Source organism: Zalophus californianus, chromosome 1 (genome assembly GCF_009762305.2).
Source record: "Zalophus californianus isolate mZalCal1 chromosome 1, mZalCal1.pri.v2, whole genome shotgun sequence".
In the NCBI taxonomy this organism is placed as follows: Eukaryota; Metazoa; Chordata; class Mammalia; order Carnivora; family Otariidae; genus Zalophus; species Zalophus californianus.
The window spans coordinates 94,455,677-94,481,023 of NC_045595.1; the positions used below are offsets into that span (position 1 = coordinate 94,455,677).

At 50.1% G+C, this 25,347-nt stretch overlaps 1 protein-coding gene across 16 annotated transcripts in view; it reads left to right on the forward strand.

Annotated features, from left to right (window-relative positions):
- The window catches only part of MRAS (muscle RAS oncogene homolog), a 53,821-nt gene extending 45,311 nt beyond the window's left edge, over positions 1-8,510 (forward strand). For 6 of the 16 annotated variants that reach the window (XM_035723007.1, XM_027586628.2, XM_035723004.1 and 3 more), the window contains 3 exons: positions 1,593-1,674; positions 3,647-3,726; positions 5,113-8,510. In XM_035723007.1, the coding sequence (XP_035578900.1) occupies positions 1,593-1,674; positions 3,647-3,726; positions 5,113-5,212 (262 nt within the window). In that variant the 3' untranslated portion in view covers positions 5,213-8,510. The other 10 variants (XR_004819427.1, XM_035723010.1, XR_004819429.1 and 7 more) reach the window with 8 other exon arrangements.
- The last annotated feature ends 16,837 nt before the right edge of the window (positions 8,511-25,347 follow it).

Here is a 25,347-nt window from a genome sequence, read left to right on the forward strand (position 1 = left end):
TCACCGGGCTTCTTCCCACCCCTCCCCCACACAGGTACAACCCAGGCCCCTGGCCTCATGGGTCAGTTATGTAGAAGTCCACTCTGCCTGCTGGGAGGTCTGCTGCAAGGCTGCCCCTTCCCTCTGCCCGGTGGGCCCAGCTCTGTGAGTAGAGGAAGGGGGCTCACTGCAAGTTGCTTATGCTTGTCTCTGCCTTCTGCGTCCATTCACATGTTCGTGTAACTGCCCTAGGCCCTGGGAAATAAAACTCCTGGCTTTATGGTGCTTATTTCTAATGACAGGAGACAGATAATAAACCAAGCAAATTACAGTGTGACATGTGCTATGGAGAAAAGTAAATCAGGGAAGGGGGTCAGGAATGTAAGGTGGAGGAGGATGCTTTTCCAAATAGGGTGGTCAGGGAAAGCCTTGCTATAGGGAGGGTGCATTTCAGCAAGGACTCACAGGAGCTGAGGAGGAAGCCCTGCCGATCTCTGGGGAAAGAATGTTCCGGCTGCGGGAATAATCAGTGTAAAGGCCCTAAGGCAGGAGTTTGAGGCTCGGCAAGGAGGCCAGCTGGAGCCGGAGTGGGAGGGGTGGGGAGCAGGAGGCCAGGTCAGAGAAGGGCTTTAAACTTTATGGGCTTTTGCTCAGAGGGAGAGGGGAAACCACTGGAGGGCTATGAGTGAGGAGTGATGACGAGGTCTGGCTTATGGCTGCACAGCTTCTCTCCGGTGGCCATGTTGAGAAGGGCCCCATAGAGGCCAACTGTGGGAGCAGGGAAACCAGGTAGGGGCTGCTGGATAACCCAGATGCAGGTCAGCACGGCCCAGGGTGGTGCTGGGGAAGGTGGCAAGGAAGTGGTTGGATTCTGGACGTGTTTCTAAGAAAGCCGACAGGATATGTGCACAGATTGGATGTGGGGTGTGAGAGAAAGAAGGTGTGGCAGGTGATTCTGTGGTTTGGGAGCAACTTTCAGAAGACCAGAGTGTCGGTAACTGGGCAGGAGAGACGATCGGAGGAAGCGTGTGCGAGACAGGCGCTTGGTTGCAGATCTGTGGAGGTTGAGGAGCTGAATGGATAATCGGATGGAAATGCCAAGGCGGCAGTCAGATACAGCATCTGGGGCAAGTATTGGCAGCGACAGAGTGTGGATGGCATTTGAAGCCATAAACGCCAAGGGAGCAGGTGTAGATAGGGCAGGGGTCCCAGGGCTGAGGCCAGGACACTTCACCTAGTGATGCGGGGAGGTGAGGAGGAAACCACAAAAGGGCCTAAGCTGTGGGTGACACATGAGGGCCAGAGTGGGGCGTCATGGGTGCCAAGTGAAGAACATACCTCAAGGAGGAAGGAGTGATCCACCAGGACTGCGCTGCCCCACAGTCTCCAGAGGAGAGCTGGAGACTCACCGCTGGGTTCTGAACAGAGACAGGCCTGAGGAGCCAGCTCCATTTCCCAGTCTCAGGGTCCCTCAGGCCTCTAACAGACACCTCTGCGTGTCCCTTCCAAGCAGCGGGGGGTGGGGGGGTGGGGGAGGGTCCAGAGCGGAGGCTGCCTGGTCCCCGCCGCTGCAACCTGGGCCTCCAGTCTCTCCAGCCACGTTTCTCCTGCAGCAAATGCCACTACCTCATTTACCATTTGACCAAGCGACTCTGCGAGCTACTATCGACAACATGCTATTTTAGAGCTCATAAGGCAAGTTCCTCTTTAGTTGCCAAGGCGGGCGCCCCACCCGGCGCCGGAAGGTGGCATTTCCTAGCCCTGTGGTGGAGTCAGACGGTGCTACCATTTAGTGCAGCATTCCCTTTAGTTTAAGTCTCCTTGCTACTGAAACCTTAGAATTCCGAGAACCCAGATAATGCGCCCCAGCCTTTCTTCAGTGGTAGAGGCAGGACCCCCAGAAAGAAGGCAGAGGGCGCCCGAGGACCTGGTGGGTGGGGCGGCACCAGTGGCGGTCTGAGGCCCCCGGAACTGTGCACCTGCTGAGCCGGCAGGGCCACAGCCTGTGAAGGCGGTCCCAGTGGGTCCCAGCCCCAGCTACAGGCACCTTCCTGCCCCTGCTCTGGGTGTGTAAAAGGAAGCACGTTGCCCCAGCCTCACAGGGTATCACAGGACTCTGGCTTCTAGGCCCTAGCAGGGGTGCCCTCCATGCCTGGGAGGGGCCCTGAAGCTGATCTCGGCACCCCTAGCTGTCCATGGGCGGCCAGGCAGGGAATGGAACAGGCACCTGCTTCATACCTTGATTTGCTGCCGGCTGTGATGTGGCTCTGGGCGAGCACATCACCACTCCGAGCTCACAGTGTCCCCCCGAGGCACAGTGGAGATACTTGCTTACCTCCGTGGGTGAAGGTGGGAATAAGGTGAGCTCAGGGATGTTGAGACCTGGCAGGCGAAGGGCCCAGAGTCGTCTCAATCAAACAGCCTACAGTGGAGGGCAGTGTTCTTTCAGTATTATCAGAGGCTCGAAGATTGGTTGGATGACTATTTGAAAAGTCTCAGCCTTGCTTCGTGTGCTCTGCCCTTTGCGTCTAGCCGGCTATGAGACCTCTGCCTGTAGCCACAGCGATGTGCGACGGTACTTTAGGATGTGTCCTGGGCAGTCGTTTACAACATTCTCCTCTAAAGTAACAGCTCACCTTGTCACCACCACCCCGACCCATGCATTTGTACTGCTGGTCATTTTTATTTTCTTCACCGGGCTTTTCTTTTTTGAAAGTGTTATAATGAAATGTCTTAATTTTGTAACCAGGAAGAAGTTTTGAAATACACCTGAGTTCTTCAGGCTGACCACAGTTGGCCTCCCTCTCTGGCCTGGGGAAGCCTGTATATTTTGCACAAATCCCACACTCTCTCCACTCAAGCGGGAGTGGGCACAGAGCCTTCCCGTCTGCGCGGGGTCCCTGACGCAGGAGGAGAGGTGTGCTCAGAAGTGCGTCCTGACCTCATGTAACCTCTGTCCTCCTCCCTGTGCCAGCCTGAGACTTGGGGTAGACATGGCCCTCAACACCTGTCCTGTGGGGGGCCACTTCAGCCACATCTGCCGGTGAGCTGCTGTCTTTCAGCTGGGGTGATGATTCCTCAGTGTCAGACGTGCAGACACAAGCCCTCTGTGAACGTGGCCGAGCTCCCGGACTCATAGATGCAGACCAAACAAGAGCTGAGCCCGGCAAGCCTGTTGGGGGCAAGGAGGCACAGACCAGCTAGGGGTCACCGAGGTGCAGCGTCCTGCCCGTGGCCCAGCCTCGCTTCAGCCTCTCCCTCCAGAGTCCGCTCTGGAGGGCCCGGGAGGAGGCAGAAGTCCCCTCACAGTGGAGAAATAGGCCTCAGAAAGAAAAAAGAATAGCATCAGAACCTATTTTAGTTTGATAAATGGAACAGTCTTTAGTCTTCAAGTATGTAAAAAGATCTTTTTTTTTTTTTCTATTTTTAGGGGTCTATTAAAGATCTCTATGACTAGAGAATAAGAAGGGAATTAGACAAGCTGTCAAAATTTTCCACCCTTAAGGAGCAAGACGCCACCAAGGGGCTTGAGGTTGTTGGCGCCAGGGTTCTGTGGGGGTCTCTGAAGACAGGTGGTTCCTTGGGACCCCTGACAATCTGCAGTTTTAGAGAACGGGGCTTTGTGGACCTCAGTGCTACTTTTACCAAGTTGAGCTTTGCCTTCCAGATTCCGTACATAGAAACCAGTGCCAAGGACCCACCTCTCAACGTCGACAAAGCCTTCCATGACCTGGTTAGGGTAATTAGGTGAGCATTGCACGCTCCCCCAGAAGCAAGCCCTCTGCAGCAAGGTGGGTCGCCGGGAGGACTGGAGGGACGTGGCTTGTTGTTCCAAGGCCGGGGCCGTGCAGTTCTGGGCCTGTTTTGTATTTTTTACCCCTCCATCCATTTCTTTTCCGCGCCCTTCCCATCTTCCTCTGCACATACCCTCTCACTCCTCCTACCTGTGGGGGAAGCCCGGAGCTAAAGGGGGGTGCCTTCCTGCCTGGGGTGCTATAGCTCAGCCTCCTTACGGCCTCCTCTCTCCTCTCAGCTCCACAGCTCAGGCTTCCTCCACCTGCCTTCCGTGTTCTCCCAACACCACACCTGTCAACACCATAGGAAGTAGGTCTGTGTCCTCTCCACTGCCCCGAGGTCAGAGCGCCCCGTGACAGTTCACCTGAACCACCACCGTTCTGATTCCTCAGCTCAAGTTGCTGGGGCGTTGCACATGCACCCGCTTTGCAGACCGCACACCCTGCCAGGCTCCAGGTGTGGTCGGAAAGCCTCGTCAGCGGTCTCGCTGCATTCCTTTACAGTCAGGGTCCCAGCCCTAACCGCCTTGTGCTTAGAGGGCTGCCACAGCCTCCCGGCTGCTCCCCTGTCACCCAACTGCCCATTTCCGAAGTCTGCACCGTGCGGAACAGCCTAACCTGCGGTCCTCAAATATCAGGCTCTTACCGTGTGCTGCTGAGCTCTACGGCTCTCGGTCAGTCGTGAACTCACAGGCAGGACCCTGGCAGAGTGCTTTCCCCCTGCTGCCTGTTGGCGCCCCAGGACACACACACACACACACACACACACACACACACACACACACACAGAGCCCTTTCCTCATTAGTCCCCAGTGTGCACTGTGATAGTGCAGCTCTCACTTCACGCCGTAGCTGGTGGCTCTACACTCGTGGAAAGGTCTTCTTGTGGGCATTTTGCCTCCCGTTGGGGTATGCGGTCCTGCCAGGAGCTGGTGGCATCTTGGCTATGGACCTGTAGTTCCAGGGCAGGCTTTAGACATAGGAAGAGTTAACAGAAAACATGCAAAAAACATTTGGACTCAATGGACTTGTCATTTTATTTAAAATATGAAACATAAAAATAGAGGCCAGTACTGAAGAACACATAATGTAGTTCACGATTTAAAGAACTACAGCCACAGCGTGATGTCAGGAATTCTCCCCAGCAGGGCGACAGGCTTTGCCCTGCCCTCCCTGCCTTCCCACTCTCTCTGCCCCAGAGACAACTGGCCAGGCCAGGCCCTCCCCCAGCATCCAGAACAGGCCTGCCGCCTGCACACCCAGGGCCCCGGGAGGAGAGGGGCAGGGAGAAGCAAAGCCCGTTCTGACTTTGTTTTTCTGCCTTTCCCTGACTCAAAAGGCAACAGATTCCAGAAAAGAGCCAGAAGAAGAAGAAGAAAACCAAATGGCGGGGCGACCGGGCTACCGGCACCCACAAACTGCAGTGCGTGATATTGTGACGGGCCTGAGGCCCTGGCCATGGTGACCGTGAACTGGCCGGCCCTCGGGGCCCTCCACTGCCTAACCGCGCTGAAAACCATTTCTAACCACGACCCTCAGCCCGAGGACCTGGCTCAGGAAGGGAGGAAGGGAGGGTGGGCAGGGAGGAGCAAGGCTCCGGCTTTGCCAGAAGGGCACAGGCTTTCCCACGTCTCAAGAGAGACAGGGAAGCAATGCTAAACAGAAGCAGCATCTAAGCCCCTCACGTTGACTCAACCCAGTTCCTCCCCATCTCTCGGTGGCTGTTGTTTCTTTGAAGTACACAGTATTAGTGTGATGTGGAAGTGTGTGTCCACGGACAGAGTACTGAACAAGCCATGATCCACTCCCCATCCCCCTGCCCCCAGCCCAGAGTGTCTGAGCCTGGGGGGGGGGGGGGGGGGGCGGGGCTTTTGTAGATTTTTAAATTATTTTAGTGATTATTATTTTATTAAGGGGGTCTGTGCCCACGGACTGGGGGAGCTTCAGGGCTTCAGCAGACCTCTCTGAGAACACGTCTGGAATACTGTTGTTGTTGTTCGTAACTGAGTTTTCCCAGAGTGCCAAAACTCAGGTCAACATGCAAGTGGAGGGACCAAGAGCGCGGACGTGAATGAGGACGGTGGCCGGAGGCCGCGGGAGGAACAGCCCACTCCCAGCCTCCAGACTGGACAGAAGAGAGATGCGCTCACCCAGAAGGTTTTACTGTGCCCGAGGGTGCAGGTGTTAGGAAACGGAGTTTTATTTTGCTGAGCAGAGAGGCTGGGGCGAGCATGTCCATTTTCGGAAGGGTTTTTATGATCCTGGACATGCATAAGTTAGGTCAGCTGACTGGCTTTGCAAAAGCGTCCATTCACTTGGCCGACGGTGCAGATTGAGTTCTGTGCTCTGAGGGCTTTCCCGGATCTGTTTCTTCCTGCTTTTCCACCGTCTGTGCTGCCTCGCGCCTCTTGGACACAAACGCGGACGTGGGCATGTGTGTCTCAGCTCGGCCCAGTAAGCTAACGTGGACGCCATCCAGAAAGCTCTAGTTCATGCTGAATCTTAACCAAAAACCATCCAGTACTGTTGTTACTAAGACAGCACCAAGACCTGAAGCCATTTGTCCCTTTGAGTCCACTGACTACCACTCCTTAAAGCCCAGTAAATAAGCAGACCCCGCTAAGCATTTGCAAACCTAGGATTCGCTTGCCTTTCTGGCACACACTTTTCTTAGCCTCTTGGATCTTAACCATAACATATAATTAAAGGAGAAAGAAAGGTTGGGGTGATGACCTGGCCCCCATACACCTGTTTCTATAAGGGGACACTCCCCCAACTTCCTGAAGATGTCACTTCCTTCTCAGGTACTGCTGGTGGGATCCAGAGACTGGCTTTTCCCAGCCAGGGAGGGTGGACCACAGGGAGGGCAGCAGCAACCACAGTGCCCACCCCTCCAACAGAAGGTCAGAAGATGAGCTCGTGACCTCATTTTCCATTGACAAATCAGATCACTAGGCAAACTAGCGCATCCCTAGCAGGTGGCCTGGCTACTCTTTAGAGACAGAAACCCCGAGAAAGTGAGCACCCCACAGGACCTGGAGACACCTGGCATCTTCTCTGGTTTTGAAAGCGTGCTGGGTTCCTAACTCAGCAAGATCACCAGCACCAGGGGGCCCAGCCGAAGAGCAAGTCTGTGTCGAATGAAATCATTGGGACTTCAGTTAATTGGAAAATCAAACTTCTTTATTTGTCTCAATGGCCTTTTTTCCCCTGACCCTGAAAGGAAAGATAACAAAGATCAGGCACTTCAGAGTGTCCCAAGGTCCTATAATGTTAATGGGCATTTTAAACACTAACAGGACACGGCTCTTTCGGACCCTTCTGCTCCTCTGAGCGGAGTCTGCTGCAGCCCCATGTGCAAAGGAGAGGAGGAGGTGGCAGCAAGACAGGCGGGAAGAAGTACAGAGGGAGAGGCTTCACGGCGAAGGAATGGTGGGGTGGCAAGGGAAGCTGAGCACCCAGGGCAGCAGCCACTGCTGGAAAGCTGCTACTGGGCATGGACTAGCACCAGCACGCCCTTGCCCCCCTGCCCTCTGCAGAGCCTGCAACTCCGTGGCAGCCCCAAGTGGGCAGTCCTGTTGGAGGCAGATCAGCTGACCTAGAATGAAGCCCTTAGCCATGAAGGTAACCAGACACACGGGTTCCATCTGCTTCTGGCCCCTCCCCCAACACGGGCGGTGCTTCTGCCCACCCCGGCCGCATCTTCCAGGGCACATGTCCTGCAGTCAGCCCGCAGCTCAGCTCCACAGTGCTCGAGGGACAAACTTGTTAAGGAAAGGCTGGCTGCTGCTGAGTCAGGGGTCAGGCTTCATCTTCCATGACCTTGTGTTCCCCAGAGGTGAGACAGATGGGTAACACTTTTCAAAGACAGTTCTTCATGTTTTAGGGAACTGTGGGCCCTTGTAGCCGTGGGGGCTTCCCAATAGGCCAGAATGGAGTGGACCCTGGGGCATCCCAGTACAGTAGCTTCTCCATGGTCACGTGGCACGGTCAGTTGGAACACCAGTTGGCCATACTACTCCATGACTGAGGAGTCCAATGGGACTTGTGTCTTTGGTGACATTTTGGTGTTTCCACTGGTTTTCCAGACCACCTGAATAGTGCTACCTTCACATCCGTGGAACACAGCCTTCCTGAAATCCCCTCACCCCATGCCTTTGCCACTGTGTGCTCTCAAATTTTCTCCTAAAATTTTGACGACACCCCCCAATTAGAGGGCGACTTTTCTACCCAACAGGTAATCTTAGCCATCTTCCCCACCCCTCCAGCTGGGAGCTCTGGCCGCTGACTTCTCCTATACTTGGCCACACAGGCGGTCACTTGGATGGTTTCTCTTAGGACTTTGACCCCACCTTGTGTTGTTTGCTGTGGAGACTGCCTGGTGGCCTAGTGTGGCCAATCTCACTTTCCCAGGAGACGTGACCCACTAACACATGGCAGCTCTGACCCAAAGGCCCCGGAGACGTGTGACGGTAAATCTGGAACCACAGACAGATTCCCTCCATTAAGCAGCCCATTGGGTTAGAAATTCCATGTTGGGTTTACATAGAACAAAAGCTACTTGAATTGTTGAGCGCCCCTGAGCGCACAGCTTCCGCTACCCAGTATTAACAGATAGCCATTATTGTGAAACGGGAGTGATGCCTGAGGGTCTCGATGATGCTTGAGCCTTTTATGTAACTTTTTATTAAGTCTTTGTGTATCTCAGCTCATTAATAAAGAAAAGAAGAACACTTGGCCTATTTCCTCTTATTCAGATATTCCTAAACTGTTGCTGAGAATGTTGTAAGTTGTCCGTGTCTGGCCCGGAGCACCTTACAGAGCAAACCTAAAGTAGAGAGGAGACTACTGGTGGCCATGAGGAGGGTCTCCTTCCCACCTGGAGCCAGAGGATGAGGGCAAGTGAGCGTGGTGATTAGAGACGCAGCCTCTTGATGTCTGTCAGCCCTGGGTTCGAGTTCTGTCACCGACCTTTACGTGCCTTAGAGCAAGTTCCCTGTTTCAGTCTACAGCTGCACTGCCTGAGGACCGGATAATAGTGTGCACCCCCTAAAAAGACTGAGGACTAAAGCTAAGCTGTGGTACAGATCTCAGAAGTGGCGCTCTTTGTAGAGGACACTGGGCTGTCTGACGTTGCTTTCCATGGAAAGAAACTGCCCCCTGCCCCCATGCACAAGATCACAGTCTTTTGTACAATGTGGTTTCATTTCTCTGTTGATTGAACCTGGTGGGTACTTGGTCAAGTTGAGTCTCTCTGGGTCGTTGATTCAGGGACTAGAGACCAACAGACCATATCTCTCTCTTGGAACGTCTTTGGGGAGCCATAGCTAAAGCATGTAGACCCAGGGGCTCCTCACCCCTTCTGGGCTGGGAGCAGACTAGTGTAGGCACAGTGGTGTGGTGGGCACTGGGCCTAGCTGCCTGCGCGATCATTCATTCTGCACGTATTGATCAGGTGTTGGGCTGGGTGCTAGGTCCATGGTAGTGAGCAGAGCAGACGATCTTCTGGTCATCAGTTCTCCTTTAGTCCTGAATTAGCTTCCTGTGGCTGTTGTAACAAATTACCGAAAATTTAGTGGCTTAACAGAGAAGTTTATGCTCTCACAGTTCTAGAGGCCGGAAGTCCAAACTCAGTGGGCTGAAGTCAAGGTGTGGGCAGGGCTGCGCTCCCTCTGGAGGCTCTGGGGGAGAACCCACTCCTTGCTTCTTCCTGCTTCTAGAGTTTCTGGCATTGCCTGGCTTGGGGCCATTTCCCTCCAGTCTTCAAGGCCGTTCTCCTCCCTATGGCAAACCTCCCTCCCTCCAAGCTGATGCTCCCTCCTTCACTGAGAAAGTTGAAGCCCGCTGAACAGAATTTCCACAGCCTCCTTCCACTGCCTCCACCCACCGCCTAGCATCTGCACCCACACACTCTGCCTTCTTGGCTGCTACAGGCAGACCATCCATGCTCCTGGCCAAAGCCAGTCCCTTCTCATGGGTACAAGAACACATCCAGGACCTCCCTCTGGCTCTCCACCCCTGTCTCTTTGGCAGCATCTGTTCTTCTCTCTTGGATCTTCCCCATCTTCAAACAGACAAGAACAAAACTTTCCTTTGACACCCACCTCTGCCAGATACCTCTTTCTTCTCTGCTGTCTTGTGCAGGAAGCCATCTTCAAAGGGTAATCTACACTCAGTCCATGAATTGCTCTCATTCCTTTCTCTTTAAACTGCTCTAAACAGACTTTCGCCCATCGTTCCACCCCTAGCAGCCTTCTTCTTGGGGTCAGCCGTGGCTTCCATCTTGCTAAATTCAGGTGGCTGGTTCTCAGTCTTTTCACACTGGATCTTGCTGCTTTGGCACAGTTTATCACTCCCTCTTGTTCAACTTTCTTCCATTGGCTTCTAGGATGCTGCCGTCTCTGTTTTTCTCCTTCCTCGTGGTCACTCCCTAATGTCTTTTACTGGTCCCCCCTCCTCTGTTGGAGCACCCCAGAGCTCAGTCCTTGGTCCTCCACCTACCATATGATCCAGTAATTCCACTATTGGTTATTTATCCAAAGAAAAGGAAACACTAATTCAAGAAGATGTATGCTCCACTATTTTATTGCAGCATTATTTACGATAGTCAAGCTATGGAAGCAACCTAAGGGTCCATCCATAGATGAATGGATAAGGAAAATGTCACATACATGCACACGCACATGCACACGTGTGCTCACAATGGAACATTATGCAGCCGTAAAAAAGGATGAGATTGTACCATTTGAGACAACATGGATGGTGTTAGAGGGTATTATGCTAAGTGAACAAAGAAAAAGACAACATGATTCCACTCATAAGTAGAATCTAAAAAACAACAGCAAATGAATGAATGAAAAGCAGAATCAGATCTATAAATACAGAGAACAAACTTCTGTTGCCAGAGGGGATGAGGGTGAGGGTTTGGGCAAAATAGGTGCAGGGGGAGGGAGATCCAGGCTTCCAGTTGGAGAATGAGTAAGTCATAGGAATAAAAGGCACAGAATAAGGAATACAGTCAATGATACTCTAATAACGAGGTGAGGGGACAAATGGTAGCTACACCTGTGGTGAACATACTGTGATGTATCACTTGTCCAATCACTAAGTTGTATACCTGAAATAATAAAATATTGTGTCAACTGTACTTAATTGGAAATTAAAAAAATTTTTGTTCCAGGTAATAAACCACCTAGCCCAGTGACTGTGTACACTTATTATGGTGAGCACTGAGTAATGTATAGAACTGTGGAATCACTGTGTTGTACACCTGAAACTAATATAACATTGTACGTCAACTATACTCCAATTAAACAGAAGTCTCCATGTCACCAGGGTTCCCAGCCTAATGGGGATGATGAACCATTATGATCTGTGCATTAAAAGGAATCCCTCCACCTTGGGGGAGCCAGCAGGGGCTCTCATAAACTTGGTATCCAGTAGATGAGGAGGTTGCTCACTGACTAGATGAGAATTTCAGGTACACATTGGGCCCTCTCGTTCCATCACTTGCGAAGATTAAAGGTTTCGCTGCCCAGGTTCCCAGGACTCTGAAATAAACTCCGCTTCCACCTCCACACATGAGGCAGTGAAGAAAAGTGCCCAGGTGTCACAGATGTCAGCATCAGTGTCACCCAAGAGTATGTTGAAAATGCACTCTTGGGTCCTGCCCTGACCTGCTCAGTCAGAATCCGCATTTTAGCAAGATCCGCAGGTGATTCACGTGTGCGGTGCATCGGAATGCCATCTAGTCCTGGCTCACTGTGCCTCAGGACCCCGTTCACCACGTCCAGCCCGAGGAAGCCTCCTCAGCATTCCACTTGGCAGTGACAGTTTGCTTGTCTGCCTGGCAAGGCAAGCGTGCTCCCCAGTGCCCCCCCACCGTCAGCATGTGGTGCCCTTAATTATGAAGGAGTTTTCACACAAAGGTGAGCGGGACCGCAGCTGGCTTCTCAAACACTCTAGTATTTGCCTTCAAATGTGGACAGAGAAGTTCAATGTAAAGAACAAGAGAGCTCACAATCCGGGCTAAGAACGCCGGAAGGCTCTGGGTTCTTCAGGCACTCTGAAGGTGGAATGTTCTGTGCAAGCTGGAGATACTCTTGTTCCCCCAGGAACTTTGCAAAGCTCCAACAGCCTGCCAAAGTTCCCCCAGGAACTTTGCAAAGCTCCAGCAGCCTGCCAAATACCTCATTATCGTGGTAATGTAAAAAATGGAAACAAAAAAGAAAGCTGAGTTCACACGGAGCCAAGCGCTGATGGAGGCTTTCAGTAGAAGGTATATCCTGGCGATGACGCGGTTAAACCATGAACTCGGACTCAAATCCAGCTTCCTAGTCAGTCCTGGCACCTGCGCCTGGGCTGATGAACAGAAGTAAAATAATTGTATAAGTGGTTCTCAAAGTGTGGGCCCCAGACCAGCAGCTTTCAGCAACACCTGGGAACATATTAGAAATGCAAATTATCTGGCCCCATCTCAAACCTACGGAGTCAGAAAATCTGAGGTGAGTCCTGGCAATGTGTGTCTTAACAAGACCTCCGGGAGATTATAATGCTCCCTCAAGTTCGAAAACCTCTGTATTAATACATGTAAGTAAGAATAAAAATCCCCACCACGTGCAGGTAAAGGGCAGCTTATTCTGTTCTCGTCTGCAAGAGGGCAGTGGGCAATCCGGGCAGAGCTGTCCGGGTCCTGCCCCCCTCCTTCCGGCATCTGATAAACGAGGCTCCCTCAAGGTCTGGAACCTAGGGACCCCAGCGCAGGGGTTAGTAACCTTGCCTCCCACCCTGGAGTGGGGTGGCTGCCCTGCCCTACCTTCCCTGAAATCATATGTAAAATTGTGCATATATGTGCATTCTTCTAGAGACTATTACATTGTATCAGATTCTTACTGTACTGTTGTGCATTATCCAACAAAAAACTGAACTTGGAGCCTCTTTTTTTCTGACTTCAGGTCCTTCTGGCAGTTTTACAGCCACTGAGAGCGGGAAGAGGAAATGAAAGGAGCAAAGATCCATTTAGTTTTCTAAGAAACTCTGACAAAATTCTTCATTTGGTTGACACATCCCTGAACCCGCCCGCACAACATCCTGAGGGAGGGGGCCGGCCACCCTTCTCCCAGTCCCCGCACATGACTAAGTGTGTGACCCACACATGACTCACTCACCCCTCCCCCCCCGCCGTGGTTTGCACCACACCTGCTGCCCGGGCCCTGACACGCTGGTCCAGGACTGATGAAGTGGGGAGGAGGACAATTGGGGTGTTGACGGCACCGGGGCTCCCTTGCACCCCGCCGCTGGGGCAGGAGCCCGGCTGGGAAAGGCGGGCAGAGGAAGGACGTGAGGCACATCGAAAAGGCCCTTGACGTCCGATGCCACTTCTCGAATTCATAACCACCTGGGCAGCAGTCTGCAAAGGGCTGTGTGTTAGCATTAATATCACTTCTGGAGCTTGGGGAAAAAAGCCCCAGAGAATCTGGTACAGTCGGCTCAGGTTCGGACCCCAGGTGATTCAGCTCCGCAGCCAGGGCTGAGACCCTAAGGAGCTGGTTCCACTTTATTCGGGTCCCTTTTCAGTGAACATTGCTTAATAAAACAAACAGCTGTTGGGACTTGCCAGTGTCTGAAGTTAAAAAAGGACCCCGGTTTCCCAGCCCTTATGTAAACAAACACTTGACCATAGGGACTCTTCTCTTTCCATTACAGCAGGTCCTCTCGGAGCCCGGCTTGCCTTGTTGATTCATCTGGTCACAATCTCCAAGTTCACATCCCTTCCATTTTTATATCCTCGGGTCCCAGGGGAAGCCTGCTAGTACAAAGTTAACACTTGATGTTTATTAAATGAATGAATAATTAATATAGCTATCAGCAGGGGCCTCCATGCCTTAAGCCTAAGTCCCACAGGCTCCCCGCTCTGAAGTTCAGCCCCTGCCTCAGTTTCCACAAAGAAAGCTCGCTCTTAGCAACCATTCCTGAGCTCTGCTGAGGACTTGGGGGTCCCAAGGATGGTCCCTCTGCTGTCAGGGCCTCTCCCTTGCCATGGCAGACCCTCCACCAACACCAGCCCCCGAATCAGCTAAGCAGCCACGCCTCAGATTCCCTCACCGTGCCTGGTTTGCTTTCTTTTGCCACAATCCCATAATCCTTCCCAAGGCTGTAATAACATTCTGACTGTTACTAGGGTGACTAAAGTTTCCAGTTCACTCAGGACTGAGGGGTTTTCTGGCACGTGGGCCTTTCAGTGCTCACACCAGAACAACTGGTCACCCTATTGGTAAGAATCAAATTTTTCAGCTTGTTCTATAACAACAGTACTAATAACTCTAACCTAGGTGCTGGTTCTCCAACGTTAGCTGCCATCCTAAGCACCTGGGAGGCTGGTTGAGACACAGGATTTTCTGATTCAGCAGGTCTGGGGCACGGCCTTAGGATCTGCATTTCTCACAACTTCCCAGGGATGTGATATGGCTGGTCTGGTAGCACACTTTGAGAACCCCGAATTAGCTCATGCACATTGTGCCTTCAGCGGAGGACTTGGCACAGGATACGTGCACAAGAGATACTGGTGAGCAGAGAATGTTTGGTTGAGCGCTGTCGGCCAGACACTATGCTATTTATACATATTATCTCATGAATCCTCATAGGCCCTCTGTGAAGTAGGTGATACGATGCTTGTTTTCCAGCAAGAGAAACCGAGGTCCGGGGACCACCGAGTGATGGAGGCCGATTTGCACCTGGCTCTATCTGGCTGCAAAGCTGGCGCTCAGTTTACCCCCACCCCCGCTGCACTGAAGACAAGCTGCTCCCAGCTAACCATGGCACCCTTTTGAATTTTAACTTGTAGGAGGAAAATCCTTCAGTGTATCTCCCACATCCCCGCCTTCTTCCAAATAGGTGGAATACAGATCACCTGCCCCTGGATGACTCAGCAGCAGCATTTTGAACCCAGATCACTGTCATTTTCCAGAACTTCTGCACTGGACCTTCTCCCAGAGACAGTCTCTAGCCCCGTCCTTCCTGCCCCTTTCTCCAGCCTCTCTCTGAGCCAGGCCAGCCCAGCCCGGCAGTTAGTAGAGTAAGACCCCAGAGGCCTCAAGTCTGGGGGCCTCCGACCTCCAGCCCAGGGGAGCACCCCACAGCTAGGGAATCCCCTGGGCCCCCACGTTGGTCCTTCTCCCTTGAAGGCTGCCTGGGGGAGCCCCTGATGCAGGGCACTACAGCTGGTTTTTCTGGGACTATCACAGCTCCTCCCTACCCCCAGATGAATCCAGACGCTGTTCCCTATTTGTGGTTGGTTTTGCCACCTTTCCAGTATTACAGATACCCAGAGGCGGTGTAGGTGGGGGTAAAAGCACGTTGTCCAGTTCTAGCCCAGCTATGCTGCTGCTTGAGGACCTCAGGCAAGTTGCCCGACCACTCTGTGCCTCGATTTCCTCATTTGTCAATTTGGGTCAATAATTGTACTTCTTAGGGCTATTGGACTATTATAAGGTTTAAATCAGGTATGCACCCTTAGAATAATGGCTGGCACATAGAATCTGTATTTAAATGTTAGCCAAGATCCCAGAATCCAATCAGTAAATGCTTTTGGAGTGCCTACCAGTAACTCCAGCCTCCATTATTGAACACTTAGCAAGCACCTGTCATTGTGCTTTGCATGGGTCACCTCACTTAAGGCTTGGAGGAGCTGGGTGACTTGCCCAAGCACATAGCCCTAGGAAGTGCGGTACGAGGATCCCAGTCTAGGCCAAGCTGCCCTGCACGGCCCCCTCCGCCTCCCTTGAGGGGCAGGCCCTGGGCTGGACATCAGCAGGGAGGCTCAGCCACCTCTCATCACCCTCCTTCTCTTGGACGGCCAGTCTGGAAGGCTCTGCCCTGCACTCCCATCCTCCGGCCACAGCTCCTGCCCTCCCACCTCTCCCGGCCTGCCTCCCTCCCCCGGCCCCAGTGCTCTTCTGAAAGGGGGCCTCCATGCTCCACTCATTCTGCCTGTTGTCCTCTCCTTTCCTGGTCCCAGGGCTACTCTGAGCTCTGCTCTGACCCAGCTCCCCTTATCAATCAAAACAGATTTGACCTTCATGAGAAGCAATTTGTCATCCTGCATCCAGAGGCTTAAAATCCTCCATCCTAAAAAGTCCTCCCCTGGGACCCTCTCCTGAAGAAATCATCAAAGATGCAAAGAATTATGAACAAAGATGATCTTTGAATTTATAAGCCAAAAAAATTGGAAATGATCTAAGTGAACAATAATTGGGGAATGATTAAATAAATAATGCTATCCCCACAGAATGGAGAACAACCCAGCTATTAAGGAGATGTGTGGATCAGTGTAAGAAATACACATTTCCTGCCCTTTTGCCAACCCTGGGAGTCATCATCTTTGTCAAAATCTTCACTTAGTAGAAACGTGAAGAAGATGGCATCCAATTCTTATTTTCACTTCTTTGACTACCAGTAAGATTGGACTTTTTAAGATTTGTCAATTTTTATTCCTTATGAATTGCCTATTCATACTTTCTCTCCAATTTTCTTTTGGATATTTCATTTTTTCTTACTTATTAGTTTCTATTAACTTTATTGACCACTTATATGTCATATTTATTGCAAATTTTTCCCTAGCATGTAATTTATTTTAATTTGATTTATTTTTACACTGTAGACATTTTAAGTTTTATATGTTCAAAGCTTTCATATTCTCTTCTGTGGTTTTTGTCTTTGATGTGATCTTAACCGGATCCCTTCTCATCCAAATATTTTCTTCTAATACCTTTATACTTAACACCTTTTGTTTCCAGGTGACTTCCTATCCATGAAATAATAAAATGGAAATGTCCATACCTCATACCGTTATAGTGAAGATTAAATGAGCTGATTCATGGAAAGCTCTAGAAACAGTAACTGGCTCATAGTGGTACTTTTGTCACTGTTAATTGCAGCTTTAACTCACTGGAAATTTTTTCTGGAGTTAGGCGTGAAATAGGTTTTAGTTTTGTATTAAGCCAGAGTTGTCCCAACGCTGTTTATTCAATAATACATTATGTCCTCACCAAAAAGCCTGCAGCTGGAACGCAATCTTTGTTTTGACCCCAGAGTTCAGGAGGGGGAATTCCCTTTACAGAGCTATGGGCTGGGGGTGAGGCTGCTCCAAAGCTCCCTGCTCGCCTTCTCCCCCCATACTCTTCCCCACGCCAAGGTCAAGACCTGTGCCCTAACAGGTTTCCTAAGTTGGACGCAGACCCAAGACATGCTCAGCCTGCCATGCTGTTCCCCAGCCCACACTGGGCACCACAAACCCTCCCTTCACTTTGTTCTCTGAGGCAAATGAGACTCCTGTTTTCTCTAACCACGCTCTCCCACAGGCCACTGAGTCTGCTCAGCCAAGGTCCCCACGGCCCCTAACCCAGCTGGCGAGCCACGTAGGAGCCAAGGAAGGACAGGCCCTTTGTCCTGCAAGGGTGGCAGTGAGGGGGGTGCGGGGATGCTCTATCCCCTGGGGGTCGCCCAACCAGTCTTTCTGGCCACTGCTGATTCCTGCGTCCAGTAAGGGCCAGCTTTCCTCTGTCTGAGGCGCAGTGGTAGCCTCCCTTCTTATAATTCACCTCTGCAAGGAATATTGATCTATTGATTCGGCAAAGAGCCGAAATGCCACTGTTAGAGGGCCCTCTGGGTCCTGGGCGGGGCCAGGCGGCCGCCCAGCCCCGGCGGGGGGCGGTGGGGGTTACTATTGACCAGGCATTTGTGGGAAGGGCGCCCCCTGGCCTTCACAGCCGCGCAGGCCTGTGCTGAGCGAGGCCTTTTCACGGTGCTAAGTTACCTCTCACCCAGGCCGCGAGAGGAGGACAGGGGACTCCTCCAGGTGAGAAACCGAGCCACAGAGATGTTCAGCAACTTCGCAAGGTCCCGCAGTCCTGCGCGGCAGAGCCGCGACTCGAAGCGTGTCCTCCATGCCAACCCCAAACCGGGATCAGGGGACGCTTCCTCGCTCTGTGGCTTTGGCAAGTTATCCCAACTCTGTGGGCACAGGTTCCCTCGCCTGAAAAACGGAGCTCATCTGAGAACTTGCTTCAGGGGTTGTTGGGGATTAAATGAGTTGATAAAGCATTCAAAGGGCTCAGAATAGTGTCTAATATGCATAGTTGCTAATCTTAGCATTACTAGCCTTATTACAGCAGCCGCAGCGGTGTTCTATCCGCATCTGAGGTTCCCCGGGCGTCCGGGAAGCCGGGCAGTGTCCCTCTCGCCCACCAGGTGGCGCCATCGCAGAGCAGATGGGCCCCTTTCCAGCCTCCTCTCAGCACCGCTCCGCGGGGACGCCTCAGGCTTAGCAAACGTCAGAGCCCACGACCGCAGGCCCCTGCTGTCACGCCCGCCCTCTGAGACTTCCTGCCCCGTAGGGCTGCTTGAACCCAGACCAACGTACGCCCTGGGGACCCGGGCTCTGGTCTTGAGTGTAGCAAGTTCATCGTTCGTATTTTGTGCCACATGGCTCACACAGGGCCAGACCAAGAGGCCTTCTCAGGAACTGCTTGATGATCCCCTCTGGGCCTTAACTTCCCCACCAGAGGCCGGGCTGGCTCCTTCTGAACACTTCATGCCGAAAGCCAAACCTAAACCCCTCATGGCTGACCTCAAATACCGTCTAGGAATTGCTCCATCTGCTTCGAGGTTTCCAGGTGGATACAAGGAAAGGGGGGTGGGGCGCAAAAGGAGTTTTCAAAAGGCTCTTTTTGCCTTGGTTCTAACAGGAATCCACACACATTTATAGCCCTGCCAACCTGCCACCCACTTGGGAGACGCCAAGTCCCTGACCTCTGGCCTCTGGCAACCAGCGTCTCACAGAATGTTGTATGAGGACCGCCTGCCTCAGATCACAGATGGAGCTTATTAACAGGGCAGACTCCAAAGCTCTGTGTTGGGCCAGTGGTTCTCAAGGTGTGGGCCCAGGAGAGCTGTTACAAATCACCTGGAAACTTATAAAAATGCATATTCCCCTCACTTCAGACCTACTGAACCAGGAAGTGTGGGGTGGGGCCAGCAACCTGTGCCTTAACAAGCCCTCCAGGCGCTTCTACGGCAGTGGGAAGTTTGAGACTCCCTGGCCTGCGCTCTCCCCTCTTCTGTGGCCGCAGGATTTCTCTCCACTAACGTCGTCGCCAGATGTCCCTCCAGAGCTCTGGTGGGTCTGATTCATCATTTCCAAGGGGCTGAAGTGTTTTGTCGGTGGTATGATTTGGGGGTTGTGTGGTGCGCCACGGATGTGGTTGTGATAGGTGTTTTCCCATTTGACGGTGCTCAAAGCTATTGTGGTTTTCATTTGTATCTTGATGAAAATGTGTGGTGTTTTCATTACAATTGCTTAGTAAATAGAACCCTGACTTGTGACAGTCGACTTGACAGATTATCAGATTTCATGGTCTGTCTTGTTTCCAACAGCTGTACTATTTTTCTCCTCCGAGGCAAGGGGAGGTGGCTGGGGGACGTGGAGGTGGCCCTGTTCTAGTGTGAAGGGGGAGGGGGCCCAGGCCCCTGTGATGTGGAGAGCCCTGCCCTGGGGAAGTTCCAGACCTGGGATGGGAGCAGCGTGGTGCCTGGGGGAACGAGAGGTAGAGGCCCATTCTTTAGGAAGCTCACAATCTCAAATAGACAGATAACCTTTAGGCAGAAAGTGTGAAAAATGCATTCCTTTCCCTCCCAGTGACCTCCAAGAGAGGAATTTCGTAGAACTCAGCGCTGCCATCCAAATTCCTCCACACACGTAGTGAGAGAGAAAAGATAGAATGATTTTCTGTGAAAAAGGGGCCTTTGGCATATGTAAACAAGCTCTACTGATGATGCTAGACGACTTTAGAAAATATTTTTTTCTAATTGTAAGTAAACTTGTATGTTTCTCTGAAACTCTCAACACAATTCTCATGATTCTATAAATAGAAGTATAGTGGATTGAATAGTGGCCCCCCAAAATATATGCCCAAGTCCTAACCCCCAGTACTTGTGAACATGATTTTCTTTGGAATTAGGGTCTTTGCAGATATAATTAAGTTAAAGATCTTTTGATGAGATTATCCTGAATTTAGAGGAGGCCCCTAAATCCAGTGTCTGGTGTCCTTGGAAGAGAAAGGAGATGAGAACAGGAACACACAGAGGGAAAGGCCTTGTGAAGATGAAGGCAGAGAGTGGAGGGATGTGTCTAGAAGTCAAGGAAAACCAAGGATTGCTGACAGCCACCAAAACCCAGGAGGGAGATGTGGAACAGACTCTCGCTGAGAGCTTCCAGAACAAACTCGTCCTGTCAACACCTTGATTCGGACTTCTGGCCTCTCAACCTATGAAAAAAGAAATTTCTGTTGTTGTAAAACCACCCAGTTTGTCGTAATCTCTTGCAGCAGCCCTAGGACAACTAACCCAAGAACATTATGTGCTGCTTTACCACAATGAATTTGGGAGCCTAGAAAGAAAATTGATGATTTTCTGACAAAGTTTGTATTGCCAAATATGACCCAGAAAGAGGTAAGAAACTTGAATGGTTCAGTAACAATAGAAAAACTTGGAAAAGTTGTTAGAGATATATCACTTTATAGATCACCATGCCAAGATTGTTTTACAGCTAAGTTCTGTTTTACTTCCCAAAATAAACAATTCCCTTGTCATTCAAACTATACAAAACTATAGAGAAAAGCCCCTAAGTCATTTCATAACACTAGAAATATCTTAGTATCAAAGTCTGATAAAGCAAGTGAAAAAAAAAAGAAATTTCACACATACGAAAATAGATGCAAACATTAAAAATATACTAATCTGCAGTGGTATAAAAAGAATACTATGCTATTCACTATGATCCAGAGGATTTATTCCAGTGTAAGGGATATGAAAAGCAGCACTTCTTGATATCTGAGTTTGGGCAGAAGCCCACAGGTCCAAAACAAGAGCAGAGTTGTCAAACATCTCCCTTTCTTGAGGGAGACACCCAGCCCCTGCCAACCCACTAGAACCCTCTAGACCCTGAGGTTTCCTTAAGAGGTTGAGGAGTAGGAGTGAGGAGGTGTTTGGAAAATGTTGTCAATGAGCATACCCCCCGATCTGGCCTTGTACATCAAGTCAAAGGAGGGGCTCCTGAAACCTGAGGGGTGTAGGAACCAATAAAGACTCAAGATGAGGGGCACCTGAGTGGCTCAGTCGGTTAAGCGTCTGCCTTCGGCTCAGGTCATGATCCCTGGGTCCTGGGATTGAGCCCCATGTCCGCTTCTCCCTCTCTCTCTGCCTTCAGCTCCCCCTGCTTGTGCTCTTTCTCTTGCTGTCTCTCTCTCTGTCAAATAAATAAAATCTTAAAAAAAAAAAAAAGACTCAAGATGAGGGCACCTGGGTGGCTCAGTCGGTTAAGCATCTGCCTTCGGCTCAGGTCATGATCCCAGGGTCCTGGGATCGAGCCCCACATTGGGCTCCCTGCTCGGTGGGGAGCCTACTTCTCCCTCTCCTTCGTGTGGGGGTGTGCACGCTCTCTTCCTCTCTCTCAAATAAATAAATAAAATCTTAATTTAAAAAAAAGGCTCAAGATGAGGGACTGTGGTTGGAGCTGCCCTAGTCTGGTAGCAGATATGGGTGAGGGCTGGCTTAAGGAAGGCCTGCATTTCCAGCCTCCAACTCCAGTAAGGGCATGTGCGTATTTCCTGCAGGCTAGAGGTGGGCCCCTTGAAGGGAGGTGGTATTTAGGAGAGACTCCCTATAGTGAGCAAAAAGACAGCCAGAGGTTTGAGGGGAGAAATCCACACTGCCAGCTTGAGGAGGCATTGCCTGGGTCAAAGGCTGTGTAGGAGAGGGAGCCACAGTTTGGGGAGTGAGCCCCCCTCAGTAACAGTAAGTGCAACACACTCCAAGGGCACCAGCACCGGGTGACAATGCACCAAACTAGGAGGACCTTTCTGTTGCTCATCTCTGCTCTCCTAGAAGACCCCTGTGATTGTTAGTTTTATTTGTCAACCTGACTGGACCATGGGGTATGTCTGTGAGAATGTTTCTGGACGAGATTAGCACTTGAATCTGCGTACCGAGTAAGAGGATTGCCCTCCCCAATGTGGATGGGCATCATCCAATCCAGGGAGAGCTGAACAGAACAAAAAGGCAGAGACAGAAAGAATACACTCTCTCTGCAGACTGCGTGAGCTGAGATAGCAGTTTTCCTCTGCCCTTGGAGTAAGAATTACTCCACTGGCCCCCTTGGTTCTCAAGCCCTCGGACTCAGACTGAGCTACACCACTGGCTCTGCTGGGTCTCCAACTTGCAGACCCACAAGGTGGGACTCCTCAACCTCCACCATTGGTGAGCCAGTTCCTTATAAAATTTTTTATGTAGGGGCGCCTGGGTGGCTCAGTCAGTTAAGCGTCTGCCTTTGGCTCAGGTCATGATCCCAGGGTCCTGGGATTGAGCCCCACATTGGGCTCTCTGCTCAATGGGGAGTGTGCTTCTCCCTCTCCCTCTGCCTGCAGCTCCCCCTGCTCTCTCTTTCTCTCTCTGACAAATAAACAAAATCTTTTGTAAAGATTTTATGTAGATATAAAGATAGAAATATCTACGGATACACAGATATTGATATGGTTTTGTGTCTCCGAAGAACCCTGACCAGTACTTTGGAAAGAGGTGGCACCCCTGTCCCCATGGCAGATGTTCCAGTCTGAGGCAGAGCTAAGGGAGAGGGCAATTTAAATTAGATAAAAGGTTCAAGCTTAAATATTGGATTGTACTGTGTGACTAAAACAAAACTATTCTTAGACTAAAAATGATGGTAAAAGCGATGCAAGCTGCCCAAGATTTCACCCAGAGTGAGGGAGGGCGCACCCAGACCATGAGCTTCCAGGACAGTGGGAAGAGGTTGCTTTTCTGCTTGCACCTTGCTAACGAGACATCGCGCAATCAGCTGGCTCCACCAGGCATGCAAGGGTAGCTCAGAGGTAGGACAACTTAAAGATCCCATGGTCCCATGGAGCTCTGGGTGTTATACACAAACAACGAATCATGGAACACTGTATCAAAAACTAATGATGTACCGTATGGTGACATAACATAATAAGAAAAATTATTTTAAAAAATCCCACGGTCAAATCTGCAGATGTGGGGAAGAAGACATTTGATAAAATTCAGTACACATTCCCAATAGAAAACACTTGATAAAATAGGAATAGAAAGAAATGCCCTAAAATGTTAAAAGACTGTGTGTCTGGTACCAATAACTAATATCTAATTTTATTTTAAAATTTCAGAAAAGCACAAAAGGAAACAAATCATTCATATTCCCATCACCTAGAACTAATAAGTGGGCAAATTTGCTTGCTGGTTTTTTTTTTTTTTTAAAGAATGATTATTCTGCTGCATAAGACATGTTGTGAAAAAGAATTCAAACAATGCAGAAATGTGCAACAATAACATTTTTTTAACCACTAATCAGAAACAGTCATCATTAATATTAGGTAAACATCATTCCAGGATCTTGCAGAACACATTTACAGACAGAAGGTTAGAGATACGTACATACACACATGGAGGTCTATGGTTTAATTGCACTTATATTTGCATCTGTGTTCATGGGAATATTGGTCTGTAGTTCTCTTTTTCTGTAATATTTTCATCTGGTTTTGATATTAAGGTAATGCTGACCTTGTAAAATGAATTAGGAAATGTTCTATACTCGCCCCCCTTTTTAAAATTAAACTCCACACCCAACATAGGGCTTGAACTCAGGACCCTGAGATCAAGAGTCGCATGCTCTACCGACTGAGCTGGCCAGGCACCCCTATACTTTGCTATTTTTAAAAAAGGTTTATGTAGGATGGATATTTTCTTTAAAATGTTTCATAGACTCCATTAGTAAAGCCTTCTGGGCCTAGAGTTTCCTTTGTGGGAAGTTTTAAATTACAAATTCAATTTTTGAAATTATGATAGGGCTCTCTGAATTTTTTGTTTTTCTTAGGGCAGTTTTGGCAGTTTTTGTCTTTGAAGGAATTTGTTCATTTCATCAAGGTTGTTCAACTTACTGGCATAAAGTTGTTCATAATATTCTATTTTTTTATTATCCTTTTAATGTCTACAGAGGCTATGGTGATGTCCTCTCTTTCATTCCTGATACTAATATTTTATTTCTTCTTTCTTTTTTCCTTGGTCAGTTTAGCTAAATCCTTATCAATCTTATTGGTATTTAATTTACTTGTTTTTGCAAATCACATGTTTATTTATTTATTTTATTGAAGTATCAATAACATGCAATGTTATATATTCCAACTGTATGACGAACCTAGAGTAGTCAAATTCATAGAGGCATAAAGTGAAATAGTGGTTGCCAGGGGCTGGGGGAGGGGGAATGGGGAGTTACTGTTCCGTGGGTACAGAGTTCCAGTTTGAGATGATGGAAAAGTTCTGGAGATGGATGGTGTGGTGGTTGCACAACAATGTGAACGTATTTAATGCTACTGAACCGTACACTTAAAATGGCTTAAAGTAGTACATTTTATGTTAGTGTGTTTTACCATAGTAAAAAAAAAAAAAAAAGACACCTTTGGTCTCATTTAGTTTTGGTAATCAAAGTACAGTTTGTGGGTATCAAGAATGGCAGGAGTGGAAGTTGGAGCCAACAAAGAGGAGAAGAGGGGGAAGGGAGGGAAGAGTTCTATAGGAAGGGGTGAGGCAGGATCCCCAGACTTCAGCCTCTAGGACCTGTGTGAGGAGTTCTGGAACCACATCTGTGGGGTAGGAGGTAACAGACCCTGCCCACGGTGAGCGTCTGAGGGAGACATGGCCGAGGCTTTTAACAAAGTGGTTATCTCCATGGCCGTGCCCCCCATGCCAGGTTGGAGAAAGGGGGAAGCAATTAGAGCCTGACCCTCTGAGATGGCAGGATGTGCCCAGGAACTGCACGTTGACCCAGAACAACTAAGAGCCACAGGGCCACCTTCTTCCTGTTTAGGGCGCAAGAGTGCGTGAGAAGTAAGGTGGCACCAGAAGCGCAGACACAGGCTGGAGCCATCAGGAGGTGGTCTTGGAGCGACAGGCAGGGGTCAAATCATGAAGGACATTGTAGGGACATCTTCCACCCTCCCACCCCCGATATCTTCTTGCTGCCACACTTCCTTCACCAGACACACACACGCGCACACACACACACACACACACTCACCCCTCTACTACATCTTCGTGATGAAAGTATGAAATAATTGACTTCTTGGGTATAGCCGGTGCACTTTCTCCCACCCCCAGCACCCCAAACAGTGCTCTGTAAATATTGTCAAATTTCACTGGTTGTGCGGTTTGCAGGCCTGGCTTGAGAAGATTCCAGGCTAAGGAGCTATGGATTTGCAGCTCCCTCTGTCACTTTTTATCAGAGGATATGATTAAGGGCCATCCTGTTCTTGGCTCAAACACATTTGGGTCTTCATTCTTGTGTGTGTTCCTTCACAAACATAAAGCACCTATTGCTGGGTACTAAGCTTGGTAACCCAGGAAATTATCAAGACCCACTGAGAGAACTGGTGCCCGAGACCTCACAGATGCTCTGGTTAAACTCTTCACATTGGACACAAAGGGTTGCTAAGGT